At 48.8% G+C, this 23089-nt stretch overlaps 1 protein-coding gene across 17 annotated transcripts in view; it reads left to right on the forward strand.

Moving 5' to 3' along the window:
• Nucleotides 1–23089, forward strand: part of ppfia2 (PTPRF interacting protein alpha 2) — an 83432-nt gene that overhangs the window by 58336 nt on the left and 2007 nt on the right. For 4 of the 17 annotated variants that reach the window (XM_040173449.2, XM_078100453.1, XM_078100461.1 and 1 more), the window contains 27 exons: nt 1553–1717; nt 1925–1999; nt 4946–5056; nt 7051–7272; nt 8559–8705; nt 10348–10482; nt 10729–10812; nt 11277–11408; nt 11483–11545; nt 11714–11805; nt 12688–12820; nt 12909–13126; nt 13899–14139; nt 14931–14960; nt 15059–15189; nt 15273–15454; nt 15962–16052; nt 18386–18467; nt 18569–18769; nt 19691–19753; nt 20147–20179; nt 20303–20478; nt 20575–20672; nt 20778–20953; nt 21180–21248; nt 21549–21705; nt 21885–21941. In XM_040173449.2, the coding sequence (XP_040029383.2) occupies nt 1553–1717; nt 1925–1999; nt 4946–5056; nt 7051–7272; nt 8559–8705; nt 10348–10482; nt 10729–10812; nt 11277–11408; nt 11483–11545; nt 11714–11805; nt 12688–12820; nt 12909–13126; nt 13899–14139; nt 14931–14960; nt 15059–15189; nt 15273–15454; nt 15962–16052; nt 18386–18467; nt 18569–18769; nt 19691–19753; nt 20147–20179; nt 20303–20478; nt 20575–20672; nt 20778–20953; nt 21180–21248; nt 21549–21705; nt 21885–21941 (3364 nt within the window). The remainder of the gene's footprint in view (nt 1–1552; nt 1718–1924; nt 2000–4945; nt 5057–7050; nt 7273–8558; nt 8706–10347; nt 10483–10728; nt 10813–11276; nt 11409–11482; nt 11546–11713; nt 11806–12687; nt 12821–12908; nt 13127–13898; nt 14140–14930; nt 14961–15058; nt 15190–15272; nt 15455–15961; nt 16053–18385; nt 18468–18568; nt 18770–19690; nt 19754–20146; nt 20180–20302; nt 20479–20574; nt 20673–20777; nt 20954–21179; nt 21249–21548; nt 21706–21884; nt 21942–23089) is intronic. The other 13 variants (XM_040173460.2, XM_078100463.1, XM_078100462.1 and 10 more) reach the window with 6 other exon arrangements.

The raw sequence follows: 23089 nt of genomic DNA on the forward strand, positions 1-23089 counted from the left end.
GATATTTTGGACCTTGTTTTTTTTCCGAATGTTTTTTTTCCGATCTAATTTAAAAAAAAATAATAATAATAATATTGTCACGACTAAAGACATGGAGCGTACTAACTTGATTCTGTAGAGCTGAAGGCCTGTATCTTCAATAAAAAAACATTTCCTTTTTAAAGCGGTAAGCACACTCTGCTGCTGACAGATAAGACCCTGTTTTCCATCCCCAATGCTGATTTAGTGTGGATTCTCAGTCGTGCACTATCTGCCTCTGGCTGGAGGCAGAAGATTTTAGCACAACAAGCAGCCGAGACAAACAGAGAGGAGGGAGGTGCGGCGCATGGGACGAGGACAGACAAAAGTCATTTTCTCCCTCTCACTTTATTATCACCTTGAATCTCCTCATAGGCAATTACCAAGGATTTTTAATCAAGCTTGCTTCCGTCGCTGGCAGGGATATACAGCTCATAATGAAGTGTTTGAAGGCATGTGCAGGCAGAAAATGGACTGACAACTCATGCGTTTGCAGTTGAGAGACACACAACTAAATGACCTGCATGTAAAGTGACTGAAGTCATGCAGGGACAAGATGAGACGGAAAGGAACAGGAAGACGCTGTGGCTCACCCTCAGCCAGAACTCCATTCACTCCCTGATTGATCCAGCCGGGGACATTTTGTTGAGGGAATTTTTGTCCTTTTTGCTATTAAATTTGATTTTGTTCACCATAGCAACAGATACGAAGGTATTAAAGTGCATATTACCGGTTGATTGTTGACCTGCACATGAAGATTTTTTTACTTATTCTATCAGTTACATAAACCAAGATGAACGCATGAGAAAATATCTTGGATGAATAGATGTTTGATGGAGTATTTCCATTACGGTTCGCTTTTGTCTTCCTCCCTGCACACTGTATGTTTCCATGAATCAGATCGTTCCCGGTTCTCTTGAATAATTAGATCACAACATGCTCGCGGTGAAATGCAAGTAAGAAAGACAATGAGTCAATGAGTCAGGAGTGAAGCCACAGAGTTTTCTTCTGGGAAAGAGAGAGAAAGGTCATTGATCCTTGTCTTGGATGTAATATTATGTCCTTGGACAATTTCCGAGAGACAATGAAGTGCTGAGATCTGCATCAGCAGCAAAACTGCTCCAGTGTCTCTTTTTTTTATGACACCAAACGAGTCAAAAGAGGAAATGAAAGCAGATGATGCTGTGCGCTGATCTCCCTCCCCAGTCACACCCTGGCTGTGTACCGCTCGTCGTTGCATCTCATCCCGTCTGTCCTTGTGAACCGCGTCTCTTGACTTGACGTGCTATCGTCCTAGCGGCTCAGATTAGCTTAATCCATCCTGGGCTCTGCCGGAAGCTTTGCACTCACTTCTCGCATCTTTCACACCTCCACTCGGAGAAGCCGTATTCCTTTCTAAATAGTTTCATCATGTCGTTAATTTGCCTTTAGGCTGGAAGAATACGTTCATGCAATGCCTCATGTTTTTCACATTGTTCACTGCCCTAATTGTGCTGCTGTGAGGAGTAGTTGAATGGCCGTGTCTTTTGTCCAGCTACTGCTGGAGCATCTGGAGTGCCTGGTGTCCAGACACGAGCGGTCACTCCGCATGACGGTGGTGAAGCGGCAGGCTCAGTCTCCCTCGGGGGTCTCCAGCGAAGTCGAGGTCCTCAAAGCGCTCAAGTCCTTGTTCGAACACCACAAAGCTCTGGACGAGAAGGTAAGTCTGCGTCGGAGCGGCGTTTTAATCTCACCGCGTCAGTCTCGCGTTTGCAGATTTCCATTTACTTCTCTACTCAAAATGTAGAAGAAGATCAATTTAAGAAGAAAGTGCAACAATCGTTCAGACCTTTCGCTCGATTTCAGCTCGGTGAGAGTTAACAATCATCTGCAGACTTCTGATTCGTGTGTATATTTATGTTTCCAGGTAAGAGAAAGACTTCGGGTGTCACTGGAGAGGGTGTCCGTCTTGGAGGAGGAGCTCACAGCTGCCAATCAGGAGGTAAGAGCTGATAATGAATGATATGATATACTAAGACAGGACAGCAACCAAACCAGATGTTCTTTAATATAGAAACACATTCAACACATCTTCTGCAGCGCCGAACCCCCGACTGCCTCCTCGACCTCTCAGGTCGGGCCGAAGGTGCCACAGCGGCTCTCACGCCGCCGATGGTCGCGTTCCAGCTGAGTGAAACCTCAGGCTGCCGCTGTGCAGCGTGTCTGACACCCGGGCCTAGAATCACAGGAGGGGGGGAGGAGATGGAGATGGAAGGAGGGAGGGAGGGAGTGGGGGAGCGAAATAGAGACGGCAGGTGGGAGGCTGAGGCAGGTGTGTGTGTGTGTGTGTGTGTGTGTGTGTGTGTGTGTGTGTGTGTGTGTGTGCGTGTGTGAGTTGATGAGAGTTGGTGCCGTTCACACAAGGCGACACACAGCTCGGCTTTTTAAACTGTGAAGTCTTTTGTCAGACGCGTTTCTCGGCCGAGGTTCCAGTCGGTGCGTCTCGCTAATGGTTCAACGCGACACCTGTCGCCGACGGGGGGGATTGGACCCTGACGCGGCGGAAGAGGCCGTTAGAGCTGACGGAAAAAAAAAAAGAAGAAATGTCCACACTTCATCTCGGGCTCCGGGGAGGCGGGCGCAGAAACCGCTAATTGATTTGTGACGGAGGTCCGGTATGGGGGGGGGGCGTTCGGACAAGATGGCGGCACGCAGTCGCAGGTGTTTACGTGGCCGCAGGCTGATTACCGCTGGGGATTGTGGTCTGCTGTTATGGAACGGACTGTGTTGGGATTTATCCAAGAACAAATGCTCGTTTATGGCGGAGCGATAGACGCTAATCAACGCTGTGACACGTTTAGATATAATGAGGGACGCTCCAGCGAGCCCAACAGCCAATTTGCACCCATTCCTCATCTCTTTTTACTCTTAATACGTGCACAGCAAATTCTAAATAATGGAGTACGGAGAAATAGATATGCGGTCCTACCTTTCTCAACTGCTTTAATAATTTAAATACTGAATGTAGCATCCCTTCAACTTGGAATAAACAGGCTTGGGAGTGTTTCCAGACGAGTGTACTTTAATTCAGATGAGTGTGCATGGCACCAACACCAACACCATGAAAACTAAAAAGGGAAAGAACAAAGGCAATTTAGCCAGATACAAAATAATCCTTTGACAAATGCACTTTAGCATACATGGATAACAGCATAGCAGGCAACAGTCATAATATGAAATGAATTTACATGAAATACAATGAAATACAATTACAATGAAGCACATACCTCGCTCCGCATATCAAAGGGTGCTATAAAGTGGTAATCCAGGGAAGGCCGCCGCCATTAGCTTAACTTATTAAGTTGCTAGCTAGCTAGCTTGAACAAATGTGAGCGTGAGCGATTAATCACGTGAGCAGATAGTATGATGCCAAAATAAAAGTCACATAAAATCTAAGTAGGAAACAGGATCATCAAAATAAAAGAACACTGCTAGTGGTCATTTACACTGAACTTGATTGAAATAAAACTAATCAACAACATCAGTAAGGATACACAGTCCATAGAACAAGAAGGCCCCTTACTTGTGCCTTTACTCTATTTAAAGTCCTTTTTAGTTATTGCATTATGATTGATCGTAGTTTAAGCTGCATTGCACCAGAACCGCGCGTGACCCCAACTCTCACCTTGACAAAATCAATCATTTATATTTTAACAACCCCCTCCAACACACACTTCACTCCATCGCTGACCTTCGTCACATTACCTCCGACAGTCCTCTCCTCTGCTGAAGAGATGAGGAAATCACGATGCACTTCTCGTGCCTCTTCTCCATCCGTCTGATGTCTGCCTTTGATACCACGTAGATCCACATCAAAAAGAAAATAACAGGCGCCATGTTCATTTCACGTCCGTCAAAATTCTCCTTTTTGGTAATTTCGGCAGCCGCAGATGCTTCTGCAGCTCCTTATTTGTTGTGTGTTTTTCGGTCAGAGGTGGTGTTAAATTACCCGCAATCTTAGAATAATGGCACGGAAACACACGGAGGCATAATTCTGCCCTCGTTAAAACCGGTGAGCAGAAACCTGGTGCGGTTTGGTTGCAACAGCGAAGAAGAAGCCGAGCTTTTGACAAATCCCGCCGTCAACTGACTCTGGATCTGTTGTTGCTGCAGCACCGGTCGGGTTGGGACTTTGAGTCAGATCGCGTCAAAGTCACTTCAGAGCGTAGTTTGTTTGATCTTGTTTCATTTGCCAGTAAATATCTGTTGCTTATTAAAATGCAAATTTCTCCCACTTCCCACATCCTGATTTATTTGCCCTGAGAGACGATGACCTTCCTGTAACTGTATCGTCAACTCAATTTGAATGCAAAATGTTTGCACACTATATTTTATACTGTGATGCATCCGAAGCAAAAATTGAAAATGATTCACGTGCAGATTTGAGTTTCCTCGGTCTTTGAGAGATTAAATCAGCTCCTTTTTTTTTTTAAACGTCCTGTTAAAAAAAAAAAAGGATTCTACAGTTAAACTCAGTTTACAGTTAATGCATGAAGGTTTGGCCGCAGAAATAAAAAATAAATGTATTTTAATTACACTCGCCAAGCAGAACTTTGGAGTTTGGAGTTTTGGGGACGGACTTTGACTGACGGGTTTTTAACTTTTTTGTAAATATCATAATCATAATTCAGCCGATGAAACGAAGCGATAACCATCGTGATTCCATCACCGCCTGCGTACTTCCAGCATTGTGTCGGTTGACTAAACGATCATTTAAGACCTTCAAACAATGAGGTTTTTCAATACTTACTAATCTTCTTGTGTCTAAAGCCACATGGAAGGAAATGCGATATTGCAAATTTAAACACGTCAAAGCTTGTTTTGTATGGTTGTAATCAACTGTTTGCCTCCTCTGGCTCTGATCTGTGTGCTTGTTTCCGTCCGACAGATCGTGGCCTTAAGGGAACAAAATGCTCACATTCAGAGGAAAGTGGCGTCTGGGGACGGAGGAGAGGACTTGCTGGACGGCAGTGAAGCTCAGCAGAAGGTCCATGGCAAGGTGAGCCTCTTCGGTGGTTAAACGGAAATGTACTTTTGTTTTAACTTCCTGGTTCTGCCACAGAGGATGCAACAAGAAGATGTCAACATGAACAGCACAACACAAACCTCGTGGTCCTGATCTCCCAACTGTTTCTTTCTAAACAAAAACGAGCCATTGATGAGTGAAAAAAGCAATCATTCGAAAATGTGTACGAACCACAATCTAATGTAAAACAAGCAGAAGAAAAGACACTTAATATTTCATGAACGAGTGAAATCTGCCTATGCAGTTTTGAGGTTCATATTAAAAAATTGTGAGCATCCAAAAGATGTTTGAAACTAGATGATGTTCTATTTGGTGTTTCTTGAAGTAGAAATACAATGAAGTAGAAATACAATTTATCTTTTAAGGGAAAATCTCAGCTGCCATTTGTCGTCTTTAAATGCCTGTATAAATCCCTGTTTTGTGCTATTTCACAAATAATTCCTGCACAATGAGTTTCTCGCTGGTGTTTTAATTGCGTAACGCTATTAAAGACATTTTTAGGTTCGCACACATTTCAGTCTGCTGTTGTTCTGATGGTTGGGGGGGGGAAGGATTGACAACCCTGCAAAAACTTGTATTCCTGGCAGCACAACCCCCTCCGGTTGACTGGAATCAGCTCCTGCAGCGCACATTGAGCCATCGAGCTCTCAAACCTGTAGACCTGCAGCGGCCTGATAACCAGCTAATGCAGTCTGACACCTGATTTTATATTTCATTCAGTCAACATCTGTGGTTCGGTCGTATCGCCCGTCGACCCCCAGGGAACAGAGGCGCTCTACACCTGGTTTAGTTTTTAATCGAGATATGAAAATAAATCTGGGAAGAGATGGAAAGGCTGATAAAAAAACAACAGCAAATTTGAGGCAGTAAAGTGGGCAACGTTGCTACAGTGTTTCCTTCATTCACGCCAGGTTGTTGCAGAATGGAGGAAAACATGCACGTAAAAATGTCTCCATTTTGAATGCATTGTTAATCTTGCATCATGTACTCCTATCTTCAATGTTGGTGGAAAAACCAATATGTCTGTAAATGTATTAAATCACTGCTGAGAGAACCAGGGACAAAATGTACAAAACCAAGCCTAATAGAAAAAGGTGAATATTAAGACGTATCTGCTAATTCAGATGCAAAACCGCTCGTACAAAGAGCGGGAAGCCCTTTTCAAACAGGTGTGTGAGCTCGATAACGGCTGCATAATGCATCTCCTGTGGGACGTTTGGCTTCCTTAAAGTTGGACCCCTTTTTTTTTTTTCATTTTACGAGAGCGGCCCGGCGCCGCCGTTAAAATCAGTCGGCGTGATTTAGTGCGCCTTGTTCCGCTGCTCCGCTGAACCATTGATCCCAGGCAGCGGGCGCAGAGGCCCGATTAGGTTTGTCCTCGCGGACGCATGGCCGAGGACGGGCGGAGACGGGGGGACGGAGAACAAAGACATCACTTTTCCACTTGCACCTGATTTACAGTAATTACATTTGAATAAAAAAAAGACAGTGTGTCGCGTGAAAGCAGCGTGTTGTTTAGCCGCGATAATAAAGTTGTTCACTGACGCGTTAGACCCCTGCTCATGTTACCTCCCCCCCACCTTATTAATCCGCCTCGTGCGGGGACAGTGAAGTGTCAAAGCAATTTTCCAAGCGAGAAGAGTTTGGAGTGATTCTCAGTCGCTCTTCTTTGTCGCCATCCGAAATCAAAATGGGGGAGGCGAAGCGTCGAGCTCCTGAACTTGAATTTATTAAAGTGCTAACGTGTGTAACTCTCCAAAGAAGAAATGCCATCTGAAGTGGCAGTGACACTGATTTCTCAAGACCCACTTTAGCGCACCACAGAAAAGGGGAAATGAGAAATTTGGGTCCATAATGTTCCTATTTTGCTGCATTTTGAAGTCAAACTTCGGGTGTTCAGCAAAGGATGTTCTGAAATTCCATTGGTTGAAACATGTTGTGGTGCGCCATTAACCCCTCTCTCCCAGCGTCTGTCCAACGGCTCCCTGGAGTCGGCCGACGAGGCGAGCCAGGTGGTGGAGCTGCAGGACCTGCTGGAGAAGCAGAACTACGAGCTGGCCCAGATGAAGGAGCGCATGTCCTCCCTCTCCTCCCGCGTCTCCGAGGTGGAGCAGGAGCTGGAGACGGCCCGCAAGGACCTCATCAAGTCGGAGGAGATGAACAACAAGTACCAGAGGGACATTAAAGAGGTTACCGAGGACACGCTCGCACACTGGGGGGACACACGCGCGTTGGAAAGGGGCTGACGGTGACATCAAAGAGAGCCTCCAGTGGTTATAAAAAGCTTTTATTAGCATAAACTCTACACACTTTATCACCACACATTTCTCACACACACACACACACACACACACACACGGGGAAGTCCATTTAAAGGCCCGCCACGTCTATTAAAGCACAAGCGATAAAAATCAAAAATAGATTATACAGCATTTATATTTTACAACTACAGGGTCACTAATATGCTGCATGATAATGTGATTAAAAGTTACTATAAGCGGTCATTGTTTATAGTCTTTTTTTTTTCTTTTAGCATTTATTATTTAAAGCAAACAAAAGCCACATAATTACATTGTAATGTGTTATAAAATATTCTAATTGTATACTCCTATTAAACTCATAATACACAACAAGTATTTATAACCTCATTATAAAATGATCATTATCATGAAGCAATATGAATATGCATGATTGCTGGTAACTAGAATCGGTGCTATGAGCAGATTACCATAAGAGAGTCACTGTCGTGGATTAACATGACTTTACATTAATCACACGCAAACAAGCCCTACAGATACGACAGAAAAACAAACGTCGGCCTCCTTAAAAACTCCGTTTCCAAGCGTCGACGTGTAAAAAGCTCTGAGAAATCAGCCTGATTCACGGCAATCAAGGATCCCAATCATAAGCCAATTCAGCACATGTCTGCTGAGGTGGACTGGATATGAATATAAGGACCCCCCCAACCCCCCACCCCACCGTGACTCCCGGCTGAAATTGCTATTGATTGCTAAGGACGCAGGCGCAGGCGGTGATTATGGCCTGTGGCAAACACGGATCTATGGGACCCGCCCTCCGTTATCACCCGGCTCTGCCTCCTCTGAGAGCGGCGCATTCAGCCGACTTTTTGTGCTTGCTTGAGTTTGCAGCTGCAGGAAATGAGCTCGCGGGGATAAAAGTTGGGGGGGGGGGGGGGGGCGCTGTGTGTTTACATCGTACCCTGGTCCTGTCTTAAATGCAGCTTATAACAACAGCTTTATTGCAAACTTGTGTTGCTGTTACATTTGTATATAACATGTTATAGCAAAATTCTGCAGCATTCCTAGGTCAGCTTTTTGTGCGTCCCTACAAGGGACCAAACCAAACTCAAGTTTTAGATAAAACCCTCTTCAAAATACTCCCCCGATCCCCCCCCCACCCCGTGTATATTTTCGGTGGTGCTCTGATTGCTCTGACTATGTGGGTCTGCTTGCAGGCCATGTGTCAGAAAGAGGACATGGAGGAGCGGATCGTAACCTTGGAGAAGCGCTACCTGAGCGCCCAGCGCGAGTCCACCTCGGTGCACGACATCAACGACAAGCTGGAGAACGAGTTGGCCAACAAGGAGGCGTTCCTCCGACAGGTCGGTATGACGCGAGTGTCCCAGGTATCCAGGTGTCGGGCGAGTGAGTCTCACCTTGGAAAACGGATCTTCTCTTTCTTTTTATTTTTCTCAAATGGAGCGTCCAGGTGCTGAAGTGGAACTTTCACAGATGTTTTGGGGATTCAGACGGTAATTGAAGGTGCAGCTGGTCGTGTTAGACGGAAAACCTCTTGACATTGTGTCAAATGAGGTCATTTTAAATTACCGCCAGAAAAAAAAGGGATTTTTTAATTGACTTTTCCTAAATGTTTACCTTCAGCAGAAGCACGCAGCCGAAAGTCATCTTCATCACTTATGCGACGCTGTACGATACGACAGGGCAACGGTGCAAATGTATTCTCCTTCTGACGATTCTTCACAGTCAATTAGGAAAATGTCTCGGCCGTAGAAGAAGAAGTGACATTTTTTGTGTGCGCGGGCTGCTCTCCGGAGGGTTAGACAGAATGTCACACTAACACGAGCAGAAGTAATCCTCAGCGCACACTGACACCACCAGACACACAAGCGTCCTCTGGCTTTGCTGTCAAGAGAGTTGCTCAGGGCGGAAAAGCCATTTAAGCTAAGCTAAGCTAACCGGTGGGCTGACTGACATTAGAATTGGCACCAATGTGCACGTTGAGAAAGCGCATTCACAAATTAAATTTACTTAATTTAATTAATTTACAAATTAAAGGCTGTTTTCAAAATATGAGCACCAAGTTGGGTGAGGGAGCACAAAACGAATGCTCTCACGGTACGCACAGAAATAACCTCCCAAGCCTTCGGGTTTAAGCTCCCGCCGCCGCACACAAACACTTCTCCGGCAGTGTGGTGAGTTTACTCGTCGTGGTGCCAGAAGCTGAACCCGGGCTGATCGGGCTGCCGATGTTTGAAGACGAGTTCTCCCGGGGGGAGGGAGGGGAGGGTGCGAAGGCTCGGCCTTCCTTTCAGGAGCGATGGAGGGGATGAGGGAAGAAAAGAAGAAAGCTGGATGGAAGGGGCAAAAAAACACACACCGCCGTGCTTCCCGAGCGTCGTCTCACACACCGCTGGGCGTGTAAATTATCAACGCAACGCATCCGCGGCCCCCTCCAGTCTAACTACTGCTTGTTGAGCTGCCAGGCCCGACGCTTCGGGGGGGGGGGCGAGCATCTGTCGCCGCCGGCGACGGCTTCCAAGACAGCCCCGAAAGAAAGGGAATTAACAGTGATCAGAGCCCGGAGGAAGGCGGGGAGAGACGTGTTAACACGCGACAAGTCGCCGCTGAATGCTGGGTTGGATTTGTGCCGTTGTCATGTATCTGAATGTGAGGTATCTGCCTCTCTAACTCTGCGTGGTGCTATTTTCAAGCAGGGTTGAGGCGCTGCCAGGGACTTCCTATTTAAGATATGTGTAATTCTATTTTCTGCCAGGCGATGATGCTCTGCTGACATCAAAATGACTAAATAAACAGTGGACGGAGCTCAGAGGATGGAGAATAACTGTGTAGAAATAATGACTTGAATATAGGCATTAATATTAAATTGAGACTGCTTCGAAGCACGTTTAAAAGCTTTAACCACTTTTTATAGGAGAACTCCTCAATCTTCTGAGCCTCTAGCGGGCCAACGTCCTCGATCTTCTCGCTGTTTGTGTCGCACAGATGGAGGAGAAGAACAGGCAGCTGCAGGAGAGGCTGGAGCTCGCGGAGCAGAAGCTCCAGCAGACCATGAGGAAAGCGGAGACGCTTCCGGAGGTGGAGGCCGAACTGGCCCAGAGGATAGCGGCGCTCACCAAGGTATCAACGCGCGGTGTCACGCGCTCACACGGGTGTCCACATGTTGTTCATTCTGTCCTGGGGTGGCCTCTTTCTCCATCCCTCACGCTTCGAAGCGCTATAGACGTCCGCCTTTTGATTTCGCTGCGGCGGCGTTTCCCTTTGTTCGCCCTCCGAGGGTGTCAAACACGGCCCTCATCGGGGCCCCCCCTTTTTTTTTTTTTCCCCCCCGCTTTGTGTCCCGTCTGCGCTGCGGTCCATCTGTAGGCGGAGGAGCGCCACGGGAGCATCGAGGAGCGAATGAGGCACTTGGAATGCCAGCTGGAGGAGAAGAACCAGGAGCTGCTGCGGGTGAGTCACCGCGGAGGCGTCGTGCCAGGCGGCGCTAAAAAAAAGGCGGCCGCTCCTCAATGAGCACGACAGCTTGAGGCGATGAGACGTTGTCCGATTCATCAGCAGTGACTCTGGACCAAATCAATGTTTCCAATGGAGATAGTAGAGATAGTAGGTACCCGGTTTAGGAGAGAAGAGCGTATGAAATGTAATTACATCCGTAGGAAGTAGGTTAGATGTGTATAGCCAGCAGGGTGCTGACCTTTAACCTTGAATTTCATCATTGCAAAACTTGCAGAAAGTTGAGCTTTATATTTCAACAGCACTTAGAACAACATTTTTAATTGCAAAATCCATCCAAAGAGTAGACGGTCCATAAATGATTTATTCTATTCTACAGAATTATGTAGATGAAGAAGAATCAAGAATGAAAAGAAAATCAATCATATATCTTATTGTTGTGGACATCCGCCCCCCCCCAGGCTCGACAAAGAGAGAAGATGAACGAGGAGCACAACAAGCGCCTCTCGGACACGGTGGACCGACTCCTCACGGAGTCCAACGAGCGTCTCCAGCTCCACCTGAAGGAGAGGATGGCGGCTCTGGAAGAGAAGGTAAAAGCTGCCGCGAGGAACATCAGCAGCTGGATCTTCTCATCCACTGACTCCTTTCTTTATTCTCTTTGCAGAATTTGTTAATCCAAGACTCTGAAGGTTACAGAAAACAGTACGAAGATTCAATACATGAAAAAGTAGGTGGCAGGAATCAATAAGTGACGACCTCGTCTTTTCCTTTAATCTCCTGCTCTTTTCACGAGGTTTGCTGGGAAATATCCACAGTAGTTTTTGGCAGTCAGTGCGACATCTGTGCGATTGGCGCTCCTGTCATAACATCCTGTCAAATTGCGGTTTTCCTCCAGACACATCTGGCAGAGGAGATCGACAAGCTGAGATCAGAGCTGGACCAATTCAGATTGAGGGCAGGATCCCTCACAGAACCCACCCTGTCCCGGTACGATGGCGCTGTGCTTCTGTGCGTGTGTGTGTTTGTCTCAAGTGACCTTTGAACTTCTTGTTATGAACCGTGACCAGTCAGTATTTATTTTTTTTTTTTAAAGTGACGTTTAAAGTCTGGTGCTTTTAAGAAATGGGTCCAAACCAAAGTTAGATTCGGTTCACTGGAGTTTGGGAGCAGACAATCAAGAAGCTGCATGAAACCCGGACGGGTCTGATGCCAATTACACGTCAGTATTTGGGTTCAGACTCAAGAACAGAAGGAACACTTTAGGTTTTATAGATTCCTCACTTAGCTGCAGTGAAGGAAGCGTCTCTATTACTAGTTTATTCAACTGGATCAGAAATACTTAGTACTTGGTACTGGGCTTAATAAGCGCTCAGTAGCAGTGCTGTTATTTCATCCCTCGCAGAGGAAACAATCCGCTCGGCCACTATTGTTAGAAACACTACTATTACTGAAGTCTATTCTTGGGTGTTTTCTGGCCTCCTTTCAATGCTGCAGGAAGTTCTGACATGTAGCTCTGTAGCAGCCTTAATCTCCTCCATGGACAAACTATTTGCAGCCACAGAGGCGTGCATACCTGGACGCTGGTCCTTCAAGAAGTACACATAACACCACAACATTGTGACTATTAGGTACGCTGGAGGTACCCAAACACCAGATTGGACTGGTCTACCATCTGCTCTCCTGTCGAACACATATCCAATGCACACACAGTATATAAGTGCAAAACAAGTCCACATACAGCATCATTATGGTTCATTTTATTACGCTGAATGTTTGTGATCTACTTCACAGCCCAGGCAAAGTATTTGTACATGTGAGCGTAACTCAAGATGCAGCATTACTCTTTACAACATTACAATTGTTCCTCAGGTCTCATCTGGACACGTCGGCCGAGCTCCGATTCTCGTTGGGATCTCTGGCCGAAACCCAGTCGGACCACTACCGCTCGGCCAAGGTCATCCGGCGCCCGCGGAGAGGTCGAATGGGTCTGCGTGAAACCAAGGTGAGCCACGGGCTCTGATTCATTCAAATATTTGAACTGTATTAAATGTGAAGTTCGATAATGGTCCGCCGCCCGTCTTGGCGTGCAGGCCAAGTCGCTGGGGGAGCACGAGTGGCGCTCACAGCAGCTGGGCGTCCTGGGAGGACACCACTTCGAAAGCGACACGGAGATGTCCGACATCGACGACGACGACAGGGAGACGTTGTTCAGCTCCATGGACCTGCTGTCGCCCGGCGGCCACTCGGACGCTCAAACTCTGGCCATGATGCTGCAGGAGCAGCTGGACGCCATCAACAAGGAGATCCGGTACCTTCCTTTACTCATCGTGCTGTTAATCCATTTTAATTTGAATTAAATTAGCATATGTTTTTGAAAGTCACATCAGGGAAAGCTTTACTTTTTTTAATTGATATTTATATGTTGGCTTAAGCCCATTTTACATGCAGTTCTTATTGCTCTTTAGGAGTTTCATTTTGAAGTTAAAATATCCTAAAATATTGCTAAATAACTTACCTCTGATTTAATTGTCATCACGCTACTCACAGTAGTATTGAGTTGTCTTTCTAGCACATCTGCAGACCGTCTACGAGCCGAGCACTTTTCTCTCATGCACTGAATGTTGCAGGAAACAGGATCTGCGTCCCGCTTGTTGATGCTGCAATTATCCGGTGCCGATAAGTATTCGTAACCCCCGCGCGAGCAGCTCTGTGTGGCTTCTGGTCTCTGCTCATTTACATCCCCGTCAATAGACGCAGTGTCGCATTTCTTTCAGGGAGCGCTCACTTAAAATCTGATGGCGGATAGAGATCATGAATGCAAAGAGTCGAGCGGTCGGCTAATTACAAAGTTAAACCCGGCGTACGGCCGCCATTTGTGCTCTCACTCACTTTGGCCTTTAATTAGTTTGCTTTGTATTTAATGGGATTTATTAGGAAAATCTCCAGAAATCCTCCTCCAAAGACTCAACTCTGTTGGAGGGATGCTGATAAAACGAGTGCATCTTTTTCCGTCAAGCTGCACGTGATGCTCTTAATTGCCAAATTTGCCGAAACTCACCGCTGACTTCCCCTCTCCCAAGGCTCATCCAGGAGGAGAAGGAGTCGACGGAGCTGCGCGCGGAGGAGATCGAGAACCGCGTGGCCAGCGTCAGCCTCGAGGGCCTCAACCTGGCTCGAATGCACCACCACGGAGCCTCCATCACCGCCTCGGCCACCGCCTCCTCCTTGGCCTCCTCCTCCCCGCCCAGCGGGCACTCCACCCCCAAACTGGACCCCCGAAGCCCGGCCCGCGACATGGAGCGCATGGGGGTCATGACGCTGGTGAGTCGGTAGAAGACACACGTCTTCGCACAGAACGCGCTGTTAAAAATAGATGCTAACATCTGTCTCGGGGAGGTTTCTTGCACCGTCCCAAAAGCATTTAATCATTTTAAGGCCGTGAAAAAAAAAATCTTCTCATTTATTCTACTTTCACAAATAGTAGTTTAATAGTGAAATCTTCAAACGTACAAAAAGGTCCTCCTCGGGCATTAACACGTAAAGTGCAGAAGATTTTCCTTCCGCATTAAATATTCAGCGTTGTGATGGTTTTTGTAACAATGGGACGCGGTATAAATATGTATTATTTCACCGGGTGGAGTCCGAGGCGGCGCACTGATGAACGAATGATGACTTCTGGTGTGAAATGCGTCGTGTTTTTTTGATGATTGTTTGTGATGTTCAGTGCTGTGATTGACAGCCGGAAATGTCTCTCGGGCCAAAAGGGATTAGACGTCCTCCCATCACACAGCAGCATTTTATTTCATTTTTTAGGAAAAAGCTCTGGGAATTTTCAGGAAGGACAGATTTCATTTCAGAGGTCTTACCACTTCGATGAATGGAGAAATGAATGTCCGCAGGGCAGCTTAAGCTTCATCGTGCAAATAATCCCCTGTAGTCCACCAGAACCTCGTGTCCTTCACATAGAGGCTGTGATTGCATTGATCAGTGACACCCTCCCCTGTGACTTGATGATCATCTAGCGGTGTGTAGCAGGAATGGTCTTTCTTTCATCACCACAATGGGGACGAGTGTCTTTCCTGCTTCAGCCGTTTCTTTTCTCTGCCCAACAGCCCAGTGATCTGAGGAAGCACAGGAGGAAGGTACGCGCTTCAGCGACACAGAGACGCAAAGATCCACGGGCGTCCGAGGGTCTCGTTCAACGCCCCCCCTTTCTTTTTTCTGCCCTTCGTTCCCGCAGATAGCGGCGGTGGACGAGGACGGGCGCGAGGACAAGGCCACCATCAAGTGCGAGACGTCGCCCCCGGCGACGCCGCGCAGCGTGCGGATGACGCACACGCTGCCCGCCTCCTCGCACAACGACGCGCGAGGGTAGGGCCCCCCCGGCCGGCTCCTCGGGGACGAGCGGCGCGCTTCCCTCGCACGTGGTCTCTGAAAGTGGCTTGTGTCCTCAGGGTGGGGTCGTCTCTGGAGGCCGAGGCCAGCGCCCTGAGCAGCGTGGCGAGCAGCCAGGACTCGCTCCACAAGCAGCCGAAGAAGAAGGGCATCAAGTCCTCCATCGGGCGGCTTTTTGGCAAGAAGGAGAAGGGCAGGATGGCACATCTGGCACACAGACACGTCATGTTAGATCCACAAGGTGGGCGCCGGAGACGGGTTTGACTTAACACCTGGTTTGCATGGTTTACATTTACTTAAACCAACAAAAAAAAAAACGGGGACATGACCTGAACAATCAGCTCTGTATTGTATAAACGCCGTGCCGATGCAAGTGTGTGCTACACTCATCTGCACAAACAGCCTCCTCCATCAAACTGAATGCAACATATTTGCAATGTCAGTTGTAAATGATACCTGGTCAATTATACTTCATTTTGAATTTTAAAATCAATGTTTTAACGGCTTTGACCAACAGAGCAAAGCAGCTCAGCAATTGCATCACAGATGTGTTCAAATTAAAATATTTGATTAATATCATGAAATCACAAAATGATGTTATGTTATCACAATTTAATTAATATAATCAGCACCCTTTGTAAGACTACTCGGGTCTAATTCATATATTTATATCTTTTATTGTCATATTACGTTTTATTTATTTACTATCATGCATTCCCTCATAAGCACATTCCTCCCCTCCTCTCAGCGACCATGATGGACCCCGACATGGCGGGCCAGGACATGGGGGTCGGCAAGCTGGGAACTCAGGCCGAGAAGGACCGCAGGTTGAAAAAGAAGTAAGCTTCGTCCAAAAGAACCAGCACCAAAAGCCCAAACAGTCCCTCGTAGCACAGCCTGCATTTAACACGTCGGTGCGGACAAATGGCCTCGCTGAGGTCGTTGTTTGTAGAGGAGATTGTGTGTGGAAGTCTTCCAGCGTTAACAGTAAATAGTCCAACCGGACCGCCCGTGTTTTACCGAGCGCCCTCTATGAAAGCACCGTAACGCAACGCCGCAAATCCAATCTTTCAGTATGTGCGTGTGTTTGCGTGGGACTGTGTGCATTTGCCGTGACCCGGTGCCAAATGATGAATGTCGTTTCCTCAAAGTGCACACGGAGTCGTCACGACCAATAACTTTGCCCCGTCCCCGTGTAGTCGATAGAGAGTGCCGACAAACGTGTTGTTTTTCTTCCACTGCACTGACTCCTCCATAGCGGCGTCCGGGATCTAAGGCCGCGCCTCCACCAGCACCTTGCATCTTGGCGCCCTCCTCCGCACCGCATGCCATTCTGAGCTGCCTGCACTGTTTCCATTTCAGCATCTTGATCGATCGATACCGCCGTGGTCCTCGTCGTCGTCGTCCTCGTTGTTGTTGTTGTTGTCCTCCCCCTCTGCTTCTTCTTGCTTTCCTCAAGAGGTAACGACGTGTACCTGAATGCATCTGGGCATCTGAATGTGAGGCCATGGAGGGGGTCTTGCCGTGTTTCAGTGCATTTCTCATTTCCTGCACGAGACGTGGTCGGGACTGCACTGTAGAAGATGACGTTTATTTTTGTGTTTGACTGGTCCACAGATGCTCCTATAAACGAGCGTGTGTGTGTGTGTGTAAGTGCATATGAAGGTCATTAACATTTGTGTACTTTTGTCTCCCCGTCGCTCTCTCCTCTTCGCTCTCTGGTTCTCTCCTCTCTTACCCTCCCTCTCCCCTCTCATCATCCTCTGACTCTAACAAAGCGGGTAAGTTGTGAGGACGTAAAAACTGACCTGCCGGATGTGACCGTTGTCTCAGCCATTTCGCCCTGTCTGCCATCTCTCCCGTCTGTCCGCCATGCGTCCCCCTCCTGCCCGGGAAGGCCGGTGCCCAACGGCCGCCGTCTCTCATCCGCCTACGTGTGTCTTCTTCTCTCTATCCTCCATGGCTGTTAACGACGCCACTGCGCGCTTTCTTTCTTTTGATTTCATTTACCATCCGAAGACGTTTCCCCCCCCCCCCCCCCCTTCTTACAGTTGAATTAGCAGGTGCATCCCTGGTGCCGGACAGAGAATGCGCCGCCGCTAAAACTGGGGGCCAATTTTGCAAACCTGGAATGTCTTCCTCTCCTTATATGTGTCTCTATATCTATCTGTGTGGAATAACCAGCCGTGACGCCTGGTTATGGGAAATGTTCTTTATGTTTTGTCGTAACTGTTTCCTTACTTCCCTTTCCCAGCTATGTTCAGGGGCTGCACTCCTCCATGCATTAGACCTGACCTGAACATAACATAACAACATGAGCTATCGCCTCATGTGCTGGATAGATGAGACTGTGATTGTAACCTGGTCCCCCCCCTCCCTCCCTTTGTACCATGTGTGCTTTGCTCCAGTGCCCTTTCGCTGTACTGAGGCCTTCAAGGAGTCCTACATGTCTACACGTCTGTTAATAAGCAAAACTCTTTCCATTCGTCAAATTTTTTTGACAACACCCTCAGGGAGAGCGTTGTTTCTAGTGTGTGTGTGTGTGTGTGTGTGTGTCTCGGTTTTTCCAAAACGCCATCAACAAGGAGTCTCCGGGCGAGAACAATCTCTCTCAGCAGAATGAACTGGGATCAGTGGGGCGATTCTGCTTTGATGGGCGACGTATTAAAAAATCTGACGATATCTAGAGTTACATGTGAGAAAATAATCCTGTGCACATCAGAGTTGTGTGTTATATCAATAACATATCAACCTTTTTGACGATCCCTTTACAGTTCTTCCAATGTGTTATTTGATATAAGTGTGAGTGTGTGTGTGTGTGTGTGTGGTGGCAGAAGGACGCGGTTCCTAGTCTCTAAACACTGCAGGTGTGCGATGAGGAGGATGGATGTCGTGAGTTCAGGAACACAAAGCCTGTGTGTTGCAGTGTGTGTTTCCGCTCTCTGGCAGCACAGAGATGAACGATAAAACACTCGCAGATAAAAAAAACAACAAAAGTGCTGTAGTACTCTCCTCTCATGTGTTATACACACACACACAATCCTGTTCTCACACACACTCTGGGGATTGGTGAAAGCAGTGAGCATGTGGAGGAGCTTATCGCGGCGTTGCGTCGGAGTTTAGAAACGGCGTGCGTGCGTTCACCAAAGGTCTCCTCTGTCCCGCCCCTCAGACACGAGCTGCTGGAGGAGGCCAGGAGGAAGGGCCTACCTTTCGCCCAATGGGACGGTCCGACGGTCGTAGCCTGGCTGGAGGTAAGACGTCCCCGTGGTGTTTGGAGACGCCTTGTTCGTCCCACCCAGCCGAGCTCAATGCTCCTTTCCTCTGCTCCTTTCCCCCCCCACCCGGGGCGAAGCTGTGGCTGGGAATGCCGGCCTGGTACGTGGCGGCGTGCCGCGCCAACGTGAAGAGCGGCGCCATCATGTCGGCCCTCTCCGACACCGAGATCCAGCGGGAGATCGGTATCAGCAACCCTCTGCACCGCCTCAAACTACGCCTGGCCATCCAGGAGATGGTCTCCCTCACCAGCCCCTCGGCGCCGCCCACCTCCAGAACCGTGAGTTGTGCACGGCGCGTGTGAGCATTGGTAGAGCTGATCGAGAGGAAGGGGGAAGCCATTTGTGAGCACCGACTGTTTGTGTAGTGGAATCGACTTAAGTTTGTGTTCTGAGGCAGCACGTCTCTGCACGCCGCGGCCATTGGTCGTGAGCTCTTTGTCCGTCTTGTCCCATTGGAAAATATCATCAGTGGTGCGCTTTCGTTTTACGCTCTCCCACCTGCTCCTCCTTTTCCCCACCTCCTTCCCGACATCCACTCATGCAACTTTCATTACCCAGCATGCAACCCCCCGCCCCCCTCCCCGATTAATCCAGGACCCCCCCCCCCCCCCCCCTTTAAAGAATGCGGTTCCATCGTTGGTCCTGTGCCTCGCTGTGAACGACCGTGGCACAGAATAAAGGGTCAATTCACACAAATCACTAAGGAGTTAGTTGAGATTTCTGCATCCACACCTTTAAAATAAGGTGCCCAGTTTTGATTGGAACCCCATTGAACTCGCCATTGACCTCACGTCCTCTCTGCGGTTTGACAGAACTGACCCTTTACTGGTACAATATACACGTGTTTTTTTCAAAGGTACTTTGGTCGTCTGTGTTGTGCAGCTGTGTGTTATTTGTGCGTGTACCGCCTACACCGGGACGTTCTGCACCGTGTCCGGTTTTTTGTCCTCTCTGTGTGCCCTTTGACCCCCCCGCCCCCCCCCCCCCCCCCTCTGGCGGGTTTCGGGGGGGCCAGTTCATGATCTGACATGTGATGCTATAACACTATTGGCTTACAGTGGTGCTGCTCTTCTTCTTTAACACTGCTTGCCCCTCCTACCGGACGCGTACTACCAACCCTGCTGCCGCCGCCGCCGCTGCTGCTGCTGCTCTGTCTCTCGGGCTCTGCCCCACCCCTCCCCCCACACCCCCACCCGTAGCCGTCGGGCAATGTGTGGCTGACCCATGAGGAGATGGAGACCATGGCAGCCCCTTCCAAAACGGTCAGTGCCCTTGTGTCCTTTGCGTCTGGGTGTGAGAGCGGATATCGGAGGGGGGTGAATGAGGAGAAGGTGCTCTGCAGTCTGGCTGGTCGGTTCATTCCCATCGTAGCTCGGGGTTTTTTCTTCCAGTAGCACCGCCCAAAACTCTCTAGTCTAGAGGTTATCAAGCAGCTTCTGCATGTCTCAACATCTGGCGTGTCTGCCAAGATGCAGCATCTGGATCGATAGAGATGTGATGTGTGGTGGGATTAACTTCCACGTCGTTGGTCAGGCCGCTTTTAAGGTGCGGGGGCGAGTGTTTGTGGTCACGAAGCGGATTTCTCATCTCATGTGTCTTAGGAACGAAGGTACTCAATAAAGGTTCATCTTCTCTCTTTTCCTTCTTTCGATCAGAAGTCCGACTCCGAGGAGGGCAGCTGGGCGCAGGTAGGAAACCCCCTGCTGTCCCGTCTTCCTTTTGTCGATGACATACAGCCAACATTCACACGTAAAAGCCTCAGTTGCTCCTGTGAGGTTCTGAATGCTCAATCGTCCCGTCTTTTCCACCAGACCCTAGCTTATGGCGACATGAACCACGAGTGGATAGGGAACGAGTGGCTGCCCAGTCTAGGACTACCTCAGTACCGCAGCTACTTCATGGAGTGCCTGGTGGACGCGCGCATGCTGGACCACCTCACCAAGAAGGACCTGAGGGTGCACCTCAAAATGGTGGACAGCTTTCACAGGTACCGGACTTCTTTTACCCGCGTCACCGGTGAAGGGAATGTCTTTTGTGTCACATGACAACATGCACGTATGCTTTTTTTTTCCCCCAACACCAGAACAAGTTTACAGTACGGGATCATGGGTCTGAAGAAGCTCAACTACGACAGGAAGGAGCTGGAGAGACGCAGAGAGCACAGCCAGCACGAGATGAGAGGCAAGTGCACCGGACGCCAACCAGAGCACAGCGAGCAACGCTGTCAAATGAATGAAAACGGGACGAAGGTCTTAAGGCGGGACTTCTGTCGGTGTGTGCGCGCAGACGTTCTGGTGTGGAGTAATGAGCGGGTCATCCGCTGGGTGCAGAGCATCGGCCTGAGGGACTACGCCAACATCCTGCTGGAGAGCGGCGTGCACGGGGCTCTGGTCGCCTTGGACGACAACTTTGACTACAGCAGCCTGGCGCTGCTCCTCCAGATCCCCAACCAAAACACTCAGGTAGCGGTCCAGGCGCCTTTCAAACGGAAAAAGCCGGCCCGGGTCAGAACAGGCAGATTTGCCAGCTGTCACTCTGGCAGGTCGTCCTGTGCGTCCCTCGCCCCGTCTATAAAAGTAAAAATGGATACGCGAGTGACGCAAGGCGTCGCGCTGCCGCTCTGCTAAAAATAGCCGCCTTTGTGGAAATCGTGTTTTTCTTTTGTTTGTCTTTTTTTTCCTCCTTCAGGCACGTCAGATTCTGGAGCGAGAGTACAACAACATGCTGGCGCTGGGCACCGACAGGAGGCTGGACGAGGTGAGATCCTCTATTATCCAGCGTCGATGTGGTGACACACAAAGCTCAGACCCGTGACAATAACACACTCTTACGCGACCCATTTATATTCAGGATTGTTACAGTTAATTAGCTCACATAGTCAAGTCGGAGATAACTTTCAAAGATCTTTAATTGTGGTTAAATGACGCTGTGGAAGCATAAACTGTGTATTTAATTTTCCCATACCGGGGAGAATTAAATGCACGAGGCATCTTTCCGTGGTTGGAAAGTCTCCGCAAACCGTTTTTATATCAATGCTTGGATAACGTTTTCCATCAGTGCGACGAGAAAGACTTCCGGGGGCCGTCGTGGAGGAGGCAGTTCCCGCCTCGGGACGTTCACGGTATAAGTATGATGCCCGGCTCAGCCGAGACGCTCCCCGCCGGATTCCGCCTCACCACCACGTCGGGCCACTCCCGCAGGTTGCCCCCCGAGGGTGAGTCCCCCCCCCCCCATCCGCCGCTCATCCACCGGTTCTTATTTCTTTCCGTGGCTCTCAACAGGGGAGGGGGGGAGGGGGGGGGGGGGGGCACAAAAGTTGGACCCCAGCCTTGTCGCCGCCCCCCTTTTGCCGTGTTGTGTGACCATGTCTCTTGTTCTCTCCGCCGTCCTCAGTCCTCTATGAGGCGCTGGACGACAGTCCTGACGACATGTATTTGGATTGGTTTCAAGGTCAGCTATGTCCCGCTAAGGGCTGCGGCCCCCCACCCCCAACCCCCCCCCGCGTGTTTTATTATTCTGCATACAATCCCTCCTCTTCACACGGTCTCTCTCCTCTCCTCTCTGTGGTCCCTCGCCCCTCCTCCCTCTCTCTCCCTCTCTCCTGATTCTCTGATATAAACTCAAAGGGTCTCGTTTTTTTCGTAAAGTTGCAAAACCGTCCTCGCTGCTGTAACCCTTGAAGTTACCGTATATTTGTGTCTTTATCTACCAAGATTACTCACAATGCAATGAAAAATGAAAAGGTTTGTAAGTAAAAAGATATGTTTTGCTTATGTAACTGGAATTTTTGGCTGCAAATAAAACCCCTGAAAATGGATGTGGTGGGCGACGCCGCTTGGGCAATAAAGACGCAAATAGGCCTTCGCGTTGAGCGGCAAAACAAAGCGGCGGCTGGAGTGGGCGCTGCTGCGTGACGAGGTGTACATAGTCGACAGTGTCCTCAATGTGTCAATGACCCACGCGGACAGTTTGTGTCTCATCCCTCTGCTGTTAAACAGGAACACTGGCTGAAAGGGGCTTTCCTTAAAGGATCATTGCGGGTTATTACTACTTGGTTCTTCTGTTTGTGTCTGTTATTTCGATTTGTTCTGACTACAAAGAACCAAAAGTCATTGTTCAGATCTGGGAGAACAAAGTCATCAAATATATTGGAAAGAAAACACAAGAAGTCTCAGCAATTAACTTCAACGTTGCGAGTGACAACATGAGAATACAACTCAAAGACCCAAGTTGTAATTGTAATAAATGATCGTTTAAAGGGATGCACAGTGCATTAGTGTCGCCCCACATTAAGCCCCCCCGAGCTGTCAATCATCCCGGTGCTCTGATTCTGGCCAGTGTTCCCCTCTCACGAGGTGTCCCAGTGACACTGATCGGTCGTCCTTGTCTTCTTCTGTCCCGCCTGGTCCCGCGACGTCCCCGGCGTGGAGACGTCCTCTGAGCGTGTGATGCGTGGCTTTCTCTCCTGAGGGCGATGCAAGTGGCCTCCGTCGTGAGAGGAGAGCTTCGCTTTGCGATCGCACTCGTACCCCTTGAGGACGTCTAATCTCGTGTTTTGAGTTTTGCCCTTCACCCCCCCTCCTCCTCCGCCCCTCCCC

The sequence above is a fragment of the Gasterosteus aculeatus genome, chromosome 4 (genome assembly GCF_964276395.1).
Source record: "Gasterosteus aculeatus chromosome 4, fGasAcu3.hap1.1, whole genome shotgun sequence".
Taxonomy (NCBI): domain Eukaryota; kingdom Metazoa; phylum Chordata; class Actinopteri; order Perciformes; family Gasterosteidae; genus Gasterosteus; species Gasterosteus aculeatus.